The 15,985-nt window shown below is 50.8% G+C and overlaps 2 protein-coding genes across 2 annotated transcripts in view; both read right to left on the bottom strand.

Moving 5' to 3' along the window:
• LOC132808533 (gastrula zinc finger protein XlCGF7.1-like) overlaps positions 1–1,628 on the bottom strand; it is a 218,418-nt gene extending 216,790 nt beyond the window's left edge. Inside the window, exon 1 of the mRNA XM_060822164.1 lies at positions 1,466–1,628. The gene's annotated coding sequence lies outside the window, so the exon portion shown is untranslated. The remainder of the gene's footprint in view (positions 1–1,465) is intronic.
• A 3,497-nt stretch (positions 1,629–5,125) lies between these two features.
• Positions 5,126–15,985, bottom strand: part of LOC132808552 (zinc finger protein 91-like) — a 46,360-nt gene continuing 35,500 nt past the window's right edge. The window contains exons 4-5 of the mRNA XM_060822170.1: positions 13,071–13,351; positions 5,126–7,477 (exon numbers count right to left, since the gene is read on the bottom strand). Coding sequence (XP_060678153.1) covers positions 6,455–7,477; positions 13,071–13,351 — 1,304 coding nt within the window. The 3' untranslated portion in view covers positions 5,126–6,454. The remainder of the gene's footprint in view (positions 7,478–13,070; positions 13,352–15,985) is intronic.

Raw genomic sequence — 15,985 nt, 5'->3', positions numbered from 1 at the left:
GCTGGCTCGAAGGGCAGAAGAGCCGACTCCTGCACCTATTGTCTATTGTACCCTCTACCTGTCTCCACCTATCCTCACTTCATCCCCCTGCCCCCAGCACACCCTTGTTCAACAGCTCTCCCTATACCCACCCCAATCCTGAACAAGGGTTACACACATACCTCAACTTCTCCACCTCCTGATACTGCCTGGCTTGCTGCGTTCTTCCAGTCTCCTGCCTGTCTATTTTGCAAATTGAGACAAAGGCTTGGACTAACTTTTCCAGAGTCTGTCCCCTCGTGGATTCACTCCCATTCCTTTCAGTTGCTCCAAGTCAACAATTGAACCCCAGAATGAAACGTAAATGGAAAAAGGGGTTAGAAAAGAGAATGCTGTACACACAGATGTTGGACAGAGGAAGGAAGCTGCAGTCTGAGTGAAGCTCAATCTTCATTGAGAGAGAGATGGGGCAGGAGCTTCAGAATCTCATGGCCCAACTTCCGCATTCACCAATAGGGGAGCTCCGAATGGCAGGAGGACAAGTCTCCTTCCGGTCCTCCAGTGATCCTTATTTATCCATCAAAAGTAGATTTTGCCCCTTTCCTGCCGACAATGAGGAACACGCCCAATGTTTTGATGACATTGGCAAACATGTGCCCTGCTTGTTGACACTGAGGAGTGTACACAATATGCCCTGTAGCAATGCTGGTGTTATTGACAGATTTTGTTTCCAAATGTCTATCGAAGATCAAAAAGGGCAGAGCGATATTTTTTCCCCCATGTGTCTCGATATTTGATTGAGCAGCCAAACAAATGCAAAAGCAATGTTTTTAAGTCTTTTTCTCCGTGTTGGGGTGACCTTCACAACTAGAGGACATAGGTTTAGGGTGAGGCCACAAAGATATAAAAGGTACCTGAAGGGCAATGTTTCCCTGCAGAGGGTGGTGTGTGTATGGAATGAGCTGCCAGAGGAAGTGGTGGAGGCTGGTATAATTACAGCCTTTAAAAAGTATCTGGATGGATATATGAATAGGAATGGTGTAGAGGGATATAGTGCTGGCAATGGGGACTAGATTAATGTAGGATATCTGGTTGGCGTGGACAGGTTGGACTGAGGGGATCTGTTTCCGTGCTGAAAATCTCTACGACTCTAAATAATAAAAAGTCAACTTTTCCAATGAACATATCCATGTTAACAAGGCTTAGTGCACAACCTGCTTTACTAACCGTTCTCAACAGGTCCTGCCCCTTCAATAACTGAGGAACATATACATGCTGGTGCATAGTATCCTTCACTAGTATTTACACACTACCCTCAGCAATTGCACAAGTAACAGCAAAGGGTAAACAGCACAAGGATAAAACACAGTGAGGGGTAAACAGCACAAGCGCCAGTAAAAGCAGATGGAAAGTGAGTGTAAAATGTGACTATGACAGGACAGGCCCCACATTCCTTCCCCTCCGTCCCCCCCACAACCTGCCTCACCTTTCACCTCCCGGGCCCAGTACCTTCCAGGTGGCCCCATAGTTGACACAGGGGCCGCCCCACGACCAGTAGAACTCCACCACCCAGGCGGCCGACCAGTTCCCAAACAGGCCCTTAACCCCATCCGCCTCCAGAATGGTCACCGGCTCCTGCCTGCTGTACAGCCGGCCGGTGTGGCCGTGACACAGCAGCTGCACCAGGAAGGCGGCGGTGACCAGTGACGGGGGTCTGCCCCGGGCCGCACGGCGCCATTTTCCTAACGGCCGCCGCTTCCCCGCTCGAGCGACTTCTCCTCCCAACCGCCTTCACCCCCGCGTGACGTCTGCACGGGGGGATGGGCGGGCCGGGGGAGCCTCACCGTCACCAAGCAACAGCCACCTCGCGCTACAACTGCTCATTCACAAAAACAAACTCTCCTGTCTCGCTCTGCAGCTGCAGGGGGGACACTGCCACGTTTCGAGGAGCCCTGTCTACATTGGGAAAGCTCACGGCTCCATTTAAACAGATATTCCGACATCTAATACAACTATGTTAACTTTCAACTACTTTCAGGGAACATGTATTTTGCTCTGAGTAAGTCTATTGAGTTTAACTGCAGCATGGCTGTAGTTTTAAACTTGTTTGCTTTCCTGAACAGCTAGGTTTAAATGTTTTATTCGTTAGAAGAACCAAAATTAGTGATAGTTCACATATCCACCCTGAAATGGGGTGGGTAACTGGATTGAGTGGGTAGGCGCCATACTAAGTTTAACTTTGGGGACAGCCTTTGAGCTGCATATGAACAAACTGCTTACATGTTGCACTTATCGACTGCTAAATATCGGCTCTTGTTATCTTAACACTTAGCCTTCTGATTGGACATTGCAAAGGTTCACCTCCCGCCCACACCCCGCCAGCACCCTTCCCAAGGGTCAGACCCTCCCTCTCTCCAGGCACACAGTCTGAATAATTGACGAAGCAAAATTCACTGTCAAATCCCATCAACATGGAAGATCCCAGCCCACCCTACCTCCCACTCTGTACCCAACCCATCCAAAAACCACAAAACATCATCTCATCTTTAAAAAACAAAAGAAAAACTGGACCGCATCAAAACGTTCAACAACGGTCAACGCTATGACTGTTACACAACACTTTACGGAGCTACATTTCAACTCGAGTTTGTTTGCACTCCCTCATGAGAGTTCACATTAAAAGCTCATTGTACCAAATCAACGGCATGCCACAGCTCTCTGGAATTCAGCGGAATTCTTCCTGGTATCCCTCATGTTTTCTGGTTTTTTTGAGAAAGGAGACCCTCCCGTGAGCTTCGCCTTCAGATCTCCTTGGCTCCGCCGAAAGTTTCGGCTGATCAGTTCAAGCACAGGGTCGCAGCCTTTTCTTGCTAAACTCAGCTGGCTTAAACGTTAGCAACGCCTCTGGTTCCCGTTGGGATTTACGCTCCAGAGCGCAGACCTGGCCCGCAGCCTGTAGTCCCACAGGTCCTGCTGACTGCAAACTGCCCTACTGTCAGCAAAAATACAAACACGACGGGGACAGTGTTCATTTCGCTATTCTCAATGTCAACTCTGACCCCACGAAAGGTTCTCTTTTCAGGGGCGGGCATGTCAATTGCCGACTTGGGGTTTGGTGAAATGTCTCAACAAGTGTTTCCGTTTGTCTATATTTACAAGAATTCTAACCCCAACTAGACATTTACATGTAAAATCTAAGAATTATGCAACGTGACACATGAAACCATGATGAGGAGCATCTCCTGTGTCCTCTCTCAGCTCAGAAAAGACTTAAACCCCGCTCCCCCCTGTAACATTCCTCCAGGTGACAAAAAGAACTTAACGCAGGCAGATTATAAGGGGTTGCTCAGTGGTCACAGCGCCAAGGGACCCGGGTTCAATTCCAGCCTCAGGGGCGACTGTCCGTGTGGAGTTTGCACATTTCCAGCCTGCGCCTGCGAGGGTTTTCTCCGGGTGCTCCGGCTTCCTCCCACAATCCAAAGATGCGTAAGTGAGGGTGAATTGGCTATGCTAAATTACCCATAGTACTGTTAGGATGGAATTTGTCCTTGCATGTTCGTTTTAGGAGGAGAGACAACAGACGCTCAATTGTTTGGCACAAGCAGGCTTTATTGCAGAATCGTAGCTGATACAGTGAATCACCATGCATTCACTGGAGAAGGCACGTTCTGCCTTCCCCTCCCAAATCTGCTCCTGATATACTCTTTGCGAAGCAGAGCTTCGCGGAGCTACTAAGCATTGCCCTATTAGGACATTTCGCGTTTGCTCGACGTTCCCTGTTATTGAGCTCATTTGGGCGTTGGCAGCTGAGCTGGCCACGTAAGCAACAGTTTCAATTTCCCAAGCAGCAGCTACAGCTACAGTTTTGATTCCCCAAACAGCAGCTATAGCTCCACCCTCCCTTAACCTATTTTATCCTAACAGTACCCAGGGATATGTAGGATTGGGTAATTTAGCATGGCCAATCTACCCTAACCTACACATCCCTGGACACTATGGGTAAATTAGCATGGCCAATCCACCCTTAGTGTAGGATTGGCCAGGCTAAATTGTCCTATAGTATCCAGGGATGTGCAGGTTTGGGTGGATTGGTCAGGCTAAATTACCTATAGTGTCCAGGGTTGTGTAGGTGAGGGTGAATTGGCCATGCTAAATTGTCCTATACTATCCAGGGATGTGCAGGTTTGGGTGAACTGGCCGTGCTAAATTACATAGTGATTGGGGATGTGCAGGTTAGGGGGCATTGGCCATGCTAAATTACCCATAGTGCCCAGGGATGTGTAGGCTAGGTGGGTTAGCCAATGGGAATTGCAGGGTTACAGGCAGAGGTCTGGGTGAGGTGTGGGTTGGATGGGCTGAAGGGCCTACTCCTACACTGCAGGGGTTCTAAGCGTGAGATGAGGTGCTTGACTGAAATGATGGGGAGGAGGCAGTGAAAACACAACGAGACCGTTTGAAAGTGGGAGCATGACAGGAGGGGTGGGTAAATGGGATGTGGTGAGGGAGGGGGCTTAGGAGAGAAAGAGACACAGAAAGAGAGGGTCACACACAGATACAACTGGTGAAAGTGGGGAAGATTGTGATAGGTTCAGATAAGGTGGAGGAAGAAAAGCTGTTCCCTATTCACTGATAGTGACAAGGTCAGGGGCGGCCTGAAGGTCAGGGGTTTGAGCAGGAGAGAGAGAGAGGAGGAAAACAGAGGAAAAACAGGTTTACCCAGCAAGCAGCAATACGCTGTCACCTCAGAGAGACAGACAGACGCAGAGAGAGAGACACAGAGAGACAGAGAGCCAGAGACAGAGCCAGAGAGACCGAGACGGGGAGGTAATCAGATGAAAGGCCTCCCTGTGCTGTGAGATCCAAAAGGAGCACGCGAGCAGCTGCCCCAGTGTTTCTGGCGGTCTGAGGCATCTCCCCCTCGCCCCATTACCGGTACCGCTCTCCCGTCCCATTGGCACCCTCCCGGTGAACGGCCCACTCTCCCAATACACTCAAGCTGCCCCTTCCCCCCCCCCCCCGCGGGCTGGAAGAGGACGGAACAGCCCGTTCCGGAGCGGGGCTCGGGAACGCTGCCCATGTCCGCGACATCCTTTCCGAGAAAGGAAACAAAAAGGACAACAGACAGGGGACCACCCGCATCAACCGGAATGACAACATTTCACCCTCAGACAAGGCTTTGTCAAGAGATGTACAGCACGGAAACAGACCCTTCGGTCTAACCCGTCCGTACCGACCAAATATCCCAACCCAAACTAGTCCCACCTGCCAGCACCCAGCCCATATCCCTCCAAACCCTTCCTATTCATATACCCATCCAAACGCCTCTTAAATGTTGCAATTGTACCAGCCTCCACCACATCCTCTGACAGCTCATTCCGTACACACACCACCTTCTGTATGAAAACGTTGCCCTGTAGGTCTCTTTTATATCTTCCCCTCTCACCCTAAACCTATGCCCTCTAGTTCTGGATTCCCCAACCCCAGGGAAAAGACTTTGCCTATTTATCCTATCCATGCCCCTCAATTTTGTAAACCTCTATAAGGTCATCCCTCAGCCTCCGACGCTCTCGGGAAAACAGCCCCAGCCTGTTCAGCCTCTCCCTGTAGCTCAGATCCTCCAACCCTGGCAACATCCTTGTAAATATTTTCTGAACCATTCCAAGTTTCGCAACAGCGGGGAGACCCAGTAATGGAAAAGACTGAAGGGGGAAGTCAGCGGTAAATCTTTTGAAGAGGTTACAAAGGAGAGACCTCTGTCTGCAGCGGGAATGACCCCCACAGTAGCAGGTCGAGGTGGACGGCATTTAAGGAGAAGCTGGATACAGACGTCAGGGAGAAAGGAACTGAAGGGAATGCTGCTGTAAGGGAAATCAAGTGTGAGCAAGTGAAGGGGAGGTGCGTAGAGGCTCACATGGGTCAGAAATACTGAGAGAGACCAGTTGAGCTGAAGGACCTGACTGGAGACTCAATGGGACAGAGAGTGAAGTCTTGGATCCACCTGCAAGAGAAGGAGAAACACGTGATTTACCTCCCAGGATTAAGCAAGTCCCGCAGATTCTGCAGATCACTTTATTGGTCAGAGCACTGAGTATAGGGGTTGGGGTCTGGACAGGACGTTGGTTAGGCCACTTTTGGAATACACAGGAACCGCGATTATCCAAAGGACACATGCAGGGTATATTTCAGTCGCTTGACAATTAGATCCCTTACAGTGTGGAAACAGGCCCAACCAGTCCACACTGACCCTCCGAAGAGTAACCCACCCAGACCCATTTCCCTCTGACTAATGTACCTAACACGACGGGCAATTTAGCATGGCCAATTCACCCTGACCTGCACATCTTTGGACTGTGGGACGGAACCGGAGCACTAGGAGGAAACCCACGCAGACGCGGGGAGAATGTGCAAACTCCACACAGTCTGTCGCCTGAGGCAGGAATGAAACCCGGGTCCCTGGTACTGTGAGGTAGCAGCGCTAACCACTGAGCCACCGTGCTGGTTCATCTAATTCTGGATAATCGAAGTTCCTCTGTATTATGTGCACTTCTGGTCTATCGGAAGGATGTTCCCCCGTGTGGACCCACTGGTGGATCTGGAGGCCGGACGAGTGGGGGAAGCCCTTGCCGCAGACCAGGCAGGTGAAGGCCCCCTCGCCGGTGTGGACCTGCTGGTGCCGCAGCAGGTTGGACGACTGGGTGAAGCCCTTGCCGCAGACGGAGCAGGTGAAGGGCCGCTCCCCGGTGTGGACCCGCTGGTGCCGCAGCAGGGTGGACGATCGAGTGAAGCCCTTGCCGCACAACGAGCAGGTGAAGGGCCGCTCCCCAGTGTGGACCTGCTGGTGGGTCAGCAGGGTGAACGACTGGGTGAAGCCCTTGCCGCAGACTGAGCAGGTGAAGACCCCCTCGCCGGTGTGGACCTGCTGGTGCTGCAGCAGGTGGGACGACTGGGTGAAGCCCTTGCCGCAGACGGAGCAGGTGAAGGGCCGCTCCCCGGTGTGGACCCGCCAGTGCTTGAGCAGGTGGGACGAGTGAGAGAAGCCCTTGCCGCAGACGGAGCAGCTGAACGGCCTCTCCTCGGTGTGGACCCATTGGTGCGAGAACAGGTTGGACGACTTGGTGAAGCCCTTGCCACAGACGGAACAGGTGAAGGGCCGCTCCCCGGTGTGGACACGCTGGTGGGACAGCAGGTGGGACGAGTCAGAGAAGACCTTGCTGCAGACGGAGCAGGTGAAGGGCCTCTCCCCGGTGTGGACCCGCTGGTGGGTCAGCAGGTGGGACGACTGGGTGAAGCCCTTGCCGCAGACGGAGCAGGTGAAGGGCCGCTCCCCGGTGTGGACACGGCGGTGGATCTCCAGCACGGAGGGGGAGCGGAATCCTTTCCCGCAATCCCCACACTTCCACGGTTTCTCCATGGTGCGCGGAATGCCTCCTGAGACTTCCTTTCCCCACAGTGGGCAAACTGGCTCAGGCACGTGCCCGTGTGGTTCAGGTAAAGATGATACTTTAAGAGCCTACTGAAGCAGACAAAAACGTTCAAAGAATTTTCCCCTTCTGGACTGAAAGAGGGACGTCTCTCCTGTCCCACGAATCAAGGGGCTCTGTCAGACCTTCACATGGTACTCAGTTGGGAAGCTCTACCTGCAAAGCTGCTCTTCTCATATCCTGTGAAAAGGGGATTACAAAAGTCATTGCTGCCTGCACACAACAGGAATTCAGAACAGATCATTCTAGTTTCTGTAGAACTTCCCTAAAACAATCAAGTTACAATATGCAGATGCCAGTGTTGGGCTGGGGTGTACAAAGGTAAAAAAAATCACATCACCAGGTTGTAGTCCATTAGATTTGTTTAGAAGTTTGAACTTTCAGAGCTCTGCACCTTCATCAGGTAGCTAGTAAAACCTCCAGGCGAAAAAGACAGCAGATGCTGGAGATCAGAGTGGTGCTGGAAAAGCACAGCAGGTCAGGCAGCATCCGAGGAGCAGGGAAAAAAAAAATCAACGTTTCGGGCAAAAGCCCTTCATCAGGAATGAGGAAAGAATGAGGACACTTTCCTCATTCCTGAAGAAGGGCTTATGCCCGAAACGTCGAATCTCCTGTTCCTTGGATGCTGCCTGACCTGCTGAGCTTTTCCAGCAACACATTTCCAGCTCTGATCTCCAGCATCTGCAGACCTCATTTACTCCTATAACCTAGAGTTGTGTGATTTTTAACTTTAAAAAGTGTTGCAAATCTCCACCACCCCCCACCACACACACACACTTTTCTTCAATTCTCACTCTGCTGTGTCTGATATTACCCATCCCCCAGTATTGTCCAGAAAGGGACTTATTACCTAAAAAAGCTGTAAATCTCCATCCCACACACTCTTTAACTCTTGCTGTACCTAATATCCCACCTCCCTCCCCATGCTCCAGCAGGGTCTGACTGATGCTCATTGACTGAGCCACACTCACCTCTTCCTGGACACAAGGACCCTCCAGACCAACACAACATCAGCTCCCCTTAACCGCCCCCCTGTAACGGCGCATGTGCAGGAGCAACCGGTCACGTGAATCGAGGGAGCGCCGTCATCACGAAGGCCGCGCGTTGATTGGAATGAGCGCCCGCCGGTGCGGCGTTCCAGCCTTTCCCATTGGTCCACCGCGCCGTGCGTCACGCGGCGGCGCTGGTCTTTGTGACGCCCACGTGACCTCTCTCCTCCACCAACCGCAACGCGCCCCTCCCTTCACCTCGACACGGGGAGGCAGGACCAATGGGGAGCTTTGGAGGACCGGAAGGAAGGCTGGTCCTCCTACCAATCAGAGCATCCCCTCATTGTCTGAATGCGGAAGTTGGAGCATGAGCTCCTGCTGCTCTCTCTCTCTCTGAATGAAGATTGAGTGTTACCCCAGACTGCACCAACCTCTGTGAGTACAGCACCCTCTCTTCTCACCCCTCCTATTCCATTTCTTTTCTCATTTTGGGATTAAACTGTTGGTTTGTAGGAAGTGAAGTGAAAGGAGGTGAACTCAGGAAAGGTGCATATGCTGGATGCATTGGTCTAGATCGCTGTCTCTGTCCCTCTGTGTCTGTGTCTCTGTGTCTCTCTCGTGTCCTTCATCAGGAATTGCGGAGGGGGGGTGGAAAGGGTGTTGAGAGATAAATAGGAAGGTGGGAGTGGGGCTGGGGGTAAGGTAGATGCAGGTTGGGGGGGGGTGATGGCGACAGGGTGGAGCAGATTGGTGGGAAGGAAGATGGACAGGTGGGACAGTTCAAGAGGGTGGTGCTGAGTTGGAGGGTTGGAGCTGGGGTGGGGGGTGGGAGGGGGGAGGGAATGTGAGGAAACTGGTGAAATCGATGTTGATGCCATGTGGTTGCAGGGTCCTAGGCCACCTGATACCTGGAGGAAGAATGCCTCTGCATTGGGACCCTCCAACCATACAGGATCAATATTGATTTCACCAGTTTCCTCATTCCGACACCCCCCCCCCCACTCCCCTCCAGCCCAATCCCAGATACAACCCTCGAACTTGGGACTGTTCTTTTGAACTGTCCCACCTGTCCATCTGCCTTCCCATCTATCTGCTCCACCCTCCTGTCTGACCTGTCACCTTCTTCCCCCGCTTTCATCTACCCATAGCATTCTCAGCTCCCTTCCCCCAGTCCCACCTCCCTTCCATTTATCTCTCAGTCCCTTTGGGCCCACCTCACATTCCTAATCAAGGGGTTATGCCCAAAACATCAAACCTCCTGCTCCTCAGATGCTGGCTGACCTGCTGTACTCTTGCAGCACCAGACGTTTTGGTGCTTATTTGTCTGGATGTTCTGATGTGACCCATTCGCAGATGTGAAGTCACATTCGAGAAAAACTCCTTCATGGAATGTGGGCTTTTTTTTTGGCAAGGCCAACAATGTTTTTGTCCCTAACTGCCCTTCAGACAAGAGGATTGCCAGACTTTAGGGGGCATTTTAAAAGTCAAGCACGTGAGCCATCATATGCAGGCAGCACCAAGTTAATGCTAGCGGGTTTCCTTCCCTGAAGAGCGTTATTGAATCAAATGGGTTTTCAGAAAAGTTTCATTCTCTCAATGACTGAGACTAGTTTTCAATTCAGATTTTAAAAAAATAAATTTAATTTCCCCAAGGTTTGTTTTTACTGGTATTTGAACCCATGAGCCCAGATTATTTGCCTGGGGCCTCTGGATTGCTGGTCCAGTGTTGTTGTTATAACATCACTGACTCGCCTGGACAGCATTGAGAGTCATACAGATGTATAGCACACAAAGAGACCCTATGTGCAACTGGTGCATGCCGAGCACATAGCCAAAATTGATCTAGTCCAACGTGCCAGCACGTCCCTCCAAACCCTTCCCATTCATATTCCCATCCAGATGCCTTTTAAATGTTGCAATTGTCCCAGCCTCCACCACTTCCTCTGGCAGCTCATTCCATACACGCACCACCCTCTGACTGACAAAGTTGCCCCTTAGGTCCTTTTCATGTCTTTTCCCCTCTCACCTCTAGTTCTGGACTCTCCCACCCCAGGGAAAAGACCTTGTCTATTCACCCTATCCATGCCCCTCATCATTTTATAAACCTCAATAAGGTCACCCCTCAGCCTCCGATGCTCCAGGGAAAACAGCCCCAGCTTACTTAGCCACTCCCTGTAGCTCAAACCCTGGCAACATCTTTGTAAACATTTTCTGAACCCTTTCAAGTTTCGTTTAACTGAACAGTAAAAGTCATACTGGACAGGGATATATCAGAGTGTTACTATGCAATATGTATTTATTTACGACTGTATAAATTTGATTTATAATTATTTCTACTTATATCATAGTGTTGTAGCCATGTTATGTATTCAAAGTTTGGGAGAAGATTTGTAGCTCGGCTGCTCATTGTTGTGGTTCTGTTTGCCGAGCTGGGAATTTGTATTGCAGACGTTTCGTCCCCTGTCTAGGTGACATCCTCAGTGCTTGGGAGTCGCCTGTGAAACACTTCTGTGTTGTTTCCTCCGGCATTTATAGTGGTTTGTCTCTGCCGCTTCCGGTTGTCAGTTCCAGCTGTCCGCTGCAGTGGCCGGTATATTGGGTCCAGGTCGATGTGTTTATTGATTGAATCTGTGGGTGAGTGCCATGCCTCTAGGAATTCCCTGGCTGTTCTCTGTTTGGCTTGTCCTGTAATAGTAGTGTTATGGATGCGGATCATTAGCTGTCTTCCTGTTTGCCCTATGTAGTGTTTTGTGCAGTCCTTATTGTGTACAAAATCCCATGCAAGGCCTGCACAAAACACTACATAGGACAAACAGGAAGACAGCTAACGACCTGCATCCATGAACACCAACTAGCCACGAAACGACACGACCAGCTATCCTTGGTAGCCATACACGCAGATGACAAGCAACATGAATTCGACTGGGACAACACTACTATTATAGGACAAGCCAAACCGAGAACAGCCAGGGAATTCCTAGAGGCATGGCACTCATCCACAGATTCAATCAATAAGCACATCGACCTGGACCCAATATACCGACCACTGCAGCGGACAGCTGGAACTGACAACCGGAAGCGGGCAGAGAGAAACCACTATAAACGCCGGAGGAAAGATCACAGAAGTGCTTCACAGGAGACTCCCAAGCACTGAGAATGTCACCTAGACAGGGGACGAAACGTCTGCAATACAAACTCCCAGCTCGGCGAACAGAACCACAACATGTCATGTATTTCCAGTCATACCCGTTACAGGACAGGAGAATACTGGTCTCAATGCTGACTCTGTGGATGAATCTCGTCAGACTCATTCCTCTGTATGTCCACAGAGTCCTGTAAGTGTATTCCTCTATAGGGTCCCTCCAGTTTGACTTGGGTATTGATCGACTCCACTACAGTCATCCTCAGAGCGAGCATGTTCTAGGTCTTGTTACCAAAGCAAAGTTCTTGCTCTGATTCTCTTTCCCCTCCCCCCCACATCTTGGTCTGTCAATATGGTAGAAAGAGAGGCGGGGGGGGGGGGGGGCAGATAACTAGGTTAGCAAACTGCATGAGGGTGGCATGGTGGCTCAGGTAGCACCGGTGCCTCATAGTGCCAGGGACCTGGGTTCAATTCCAGCCTCGGGCGACTCTCCATGTGGGTTTCCCCCGAGTGCTCCGGTTTCCTCCCACAGTCCAACCTTGTGCAGGTGAGGGTGGGTTGGCCATGCTAAATTGCCCAGAGTGTTCAGGGATGTGTAGCTTAGGTGCACGTGTCAGGGGTAAATATAGGGGAATGGGTCTGGGTGGGATACTCATCACAGGGTCGGTCTGGACTTGTTGGGTCGGTATGGACTTGTTGGGCCGAAGGGCCTGTTTCCACACTGTAGGGGTTCTAATTCTTAACTTTTCTTGGAGCTAGATCTGCCAAATGTCAGGAATCAGAAAAATTGGGAGGGAGCGTATTAGGTACGGCAGTAGGGAGAGAGTGTGTGGGATGGAGACTCACAGGTTTTGGGTTATGGGCGTGGAATGAATATTCTGTGAAATCGATCTGTTAAACTCTGAGATTCTACGTGATACTGACAGCGATGACTTTCTAATTGACAGGCTTTCACAGGAGGATTTACCTGCATATCTTGAACTAATTGCCTCAGCCAGCTTGACTCATTGGGACTGGAATTTTATCGATCTTTTGAGTGGAGAAGGAGGATTGTCCCGCCTGCTTCCAGAGATCTGACTGGTAAAGCACTGAGATGCCGCTGTTCGAGGGTGGAGGGAGCTTTACCGGAGCGGAGAGTTAGCCAGCCGGCCCCCCGCAGCAGAGTGGGACGTCAGAGGGAGCGTCGAACCTGGAGGGAGGCCGCGCCGTGGGGAAACCGTGGAAGTGTGGGGAATGCGGGAAGGGGTTTCGAGTCCCCTCTGAGCTGGAGATCCACCGGCGCGGTCACACCGGGGACAGGCCGTTCTCCTGCCCCGAGTCCGGCAAGGCCTTCATTGGGTCCTCCAAGCTGCTGAGGCACCGGCGGGTCCACACCGGGGACAGGCCGTACCCCTGCCCCGGGTGTGGCAAGGCCCTTCACCCAGCTGTCCCACCTGCAGACGCACCGGCGCCTCCACACACCAGGGAGAGGCCTCTCACCTGCCCCGGGGGCGGCAAGGCCTTCAATCGATCGCTGACCCTGCGGACGCACAGGCGCCTTCCCAACGTGATCGCACGGAGTTGAAGTCTGCAGCGAATCCCACCCAGGACTGGGGGGGGATCGTGCCCCGTGGGGGGATTGTGCCCCGTTCGAAGGCAGTGGGTGAAGCGGGAAGGGAGCGAGGCTTCCTTTCTGCCGGACTGGCCGCTCTCGCTCCCTTTGCTTCCCGTGGGACCGATGCTGTTTGAGGCTGGGACTGCACGTTCCCCGGGCCAAAGATCTGCAGGAGCTGAGGAAGTGCACTCCTTTCACACCGGATGGTAAATCATGTTTGTCCCATCTATTTCAGTCTTAAATACCCTCCGTGACCTGGCCTCCCAGCCTCCTGTGGCAGTGAATTCCACAGATTCCCCACTCTCTGTCTGAAGAGGTTTCTCCTTATCTCCGTTCTAAAAGGGCTAAGGCTGTGCCCTCGGCTCCTGGTCTCTCCTACCAATGGAAACATCTTCCCAATGGCCACAGATAGATCAAAGTCAAATACAATAGCCTCTATTCCATTGAGTGTCCAGCACACTTTATAACACTTTGTAAAATCAGGAGGGCCATTGATGAGGTGAGTGGCAGGTGTCTTTTCCCGATAGAATAAAGAATATTCCAGCACAGGAACAGGCCCTTCGGCCCTCCAAGCCTACACCGATCCAGATCCTCTATCTAAACCTGCTGCCTATTTTCTCAGGATCTGTATCCCTCTGCTCCCTGCCCTTTCATGTATCTGTTGAGATACATCTTAAATGACGCCATTGTTCCCGTCCCTACCATCTCCGCTGGCAACACATTCCAGGTACCCAGCACCCTCTGCGTAAAGAACTTTCCATACATATCTTAAATCTTTCCCCTCTCACTTTGAACTCATGACCCCAGGTAACTGAGTCCTCCACTCTGGGGAAAAACATTTCTTGCTATCCACCCTGTCTATACCTCTCATGATTTTGTTGGCCTCAATCAGGTCCCCCCTCAACCTCCGTCTTTCCAATGAAAATAATCCTGATCTATTCAACCTCTCTTCATAGTTAGCATCCTCCATACCAGGTAACATCCTGGTGAACCTCCTCTGCACCCTCTCCAAAGCATCCACATCCATTTGGTAATGTGGCGACCAGAACTGTACGTGGTATTCCAAATCTGGCCGAAACAAAGTCTTATATAACTGTAACATGACCTGCCAACTCTTGTACTCAATACTCTGTCCGATGAAGGAAAGTGTGCCATATGCCGCCTTGACCACTCTACTGACCTGCATTGCCATCTTCAGGGAACAATGGGCCTGAACACACAGATCTCTCTCTACATCAGTTTTCCCCAGGACTTTTCCATTTACTGTATAGTTCGCTCTTGAATTGGATCTTCCAAAATGCATCACCTCACATTTGTCCGGATTGAACTCCATCTGCCATTTCTCTGCCCAACTCTCCAGTCTATTCTCCATTCTGCTGTATTCTCTGACAGTCCTCTTCACTATCTGCTACTCCACCAATCTTAGTGTCAACTGCAAACTTGCTAATGAGGCAACCTACACCTTCCTCCAAATCATTTAGATATATCACAAACAGCAGTGCTCCCAGCACGGAGCCCTGTGGAACACCACTGGTCACCGTCTCAGTTTTGAGAAACTCCCTTCCAATACTACTCCCTGTCTCCTGTTTCCCAACCAGTTCTCTATCCATCTAGCTAGAATACCCTGGACCCCATGTGATTTCACCTTTTCCATCAGCCTACCATGGGAACCTTGTCAAATGCCCAAGTAAAGTCCATGTCTATGACATCTGCAGCCCTTCCCTCATCAATCAATTGTGTCATTTCCTCGTAGAATTCTATTAAGTTGCTAAGACATGACCTTCCCTGAACAAAACCATGCTGCCTATCACTCATAAGCTCATTTTCTTCCAAATGTAAACAGATCTTATCCCTCAGTATCTTCTCCAGCAGCTTCCCTACCACTGACATCCAGCTCACAGGTCTGTAATTACCTGGATTATCCCTGCGACCCTTCTGAAACAAGGGGAAAACATTATCAATTCTCCAGTCCTCTGGGACCTCACCTGTGTTCAAGGAAGCTGCAAAGATATCTGTTAAGGCCCAAGCTATTTCCTCTCTTGCTTCCCTCAGTAACCTGGGATAGATCCCATCAGGACCTGGGGACTTTGACCTTTTTAGAATACACATCACTTCCTCCTCCTTATGCCGACTTGCCCTAGAGTATTCAAAGATCTATCCCTAACGTCAACATCCACCATGTCCCTCTCCTCAGTTAAACCTGACACAAAGTACTCATTAAGAATCTTGCCCATTTTCTCTGACTCCACACACATCTTTCCTCCTTCGTCCTTGAGTGGGCCCACCCTTTCTCTAGTTACCCTCTTGCTCCTTCTATATGAATAAAGGGCTTTGGGGTTGTCCTTAACCTTGCTCGCTAAGGATATCTCATCGCCCCTTTTAACCCTCTTAATTCCTCATTTCAGATTGGTCCTACTTTCCCGATATTCTTCCAAAGCTTTGTCTGTCTTCAGTCGCCTAGACCTTATGTATGCTTCCTTTTTCCTCTCAGCAAGTCTCACAATTTCACCTGTCATCCATGGTTCCCTAATCTTGCCAATTCCATCCCTCATTTTCACAGAGACATCTCTCTCCTGAACTCGAATCAATTCTCTTTAAGAGCCTCCCAAATATTGAATATGGATTTTCCTTCAAAAAGCTGCTCCCAATCCACACTTCCCCAGCGCCTGCTGAATTTGGGTATAGTTGGCCTTTCCCCAATAAGCACTCTTCCTTTCGGACCACTCTCGTCTTTGTCCATGAGTATTCTAAACCTTACGGAATTGTGATCCTCATCCCCAATGTAATCCCCACCTGAAAC

This window comes from Hemiscyllium ocellatum, assembly GCF_020745735.1.
Source record: "Hemiscyllium ocellatum isolate sHemOce1 chromosome 27 unlocalized genomic scaffold, sHemOce1.pat.X.cur. SUPER_27_unloc_7, whole genome shotgun sequence".
In the NCBI taxonomy this organism is placed as follows: Eukaryota; Metazoa; Chordata; class Chondrichthyes; order Orectolobiformes; family Hemiscylliidae; genus Hemiscyllium; species Hemiscyllium ocellatum.
This window is presented reverse-complemented; position numbering and strand designations above follow the sequence as displayed.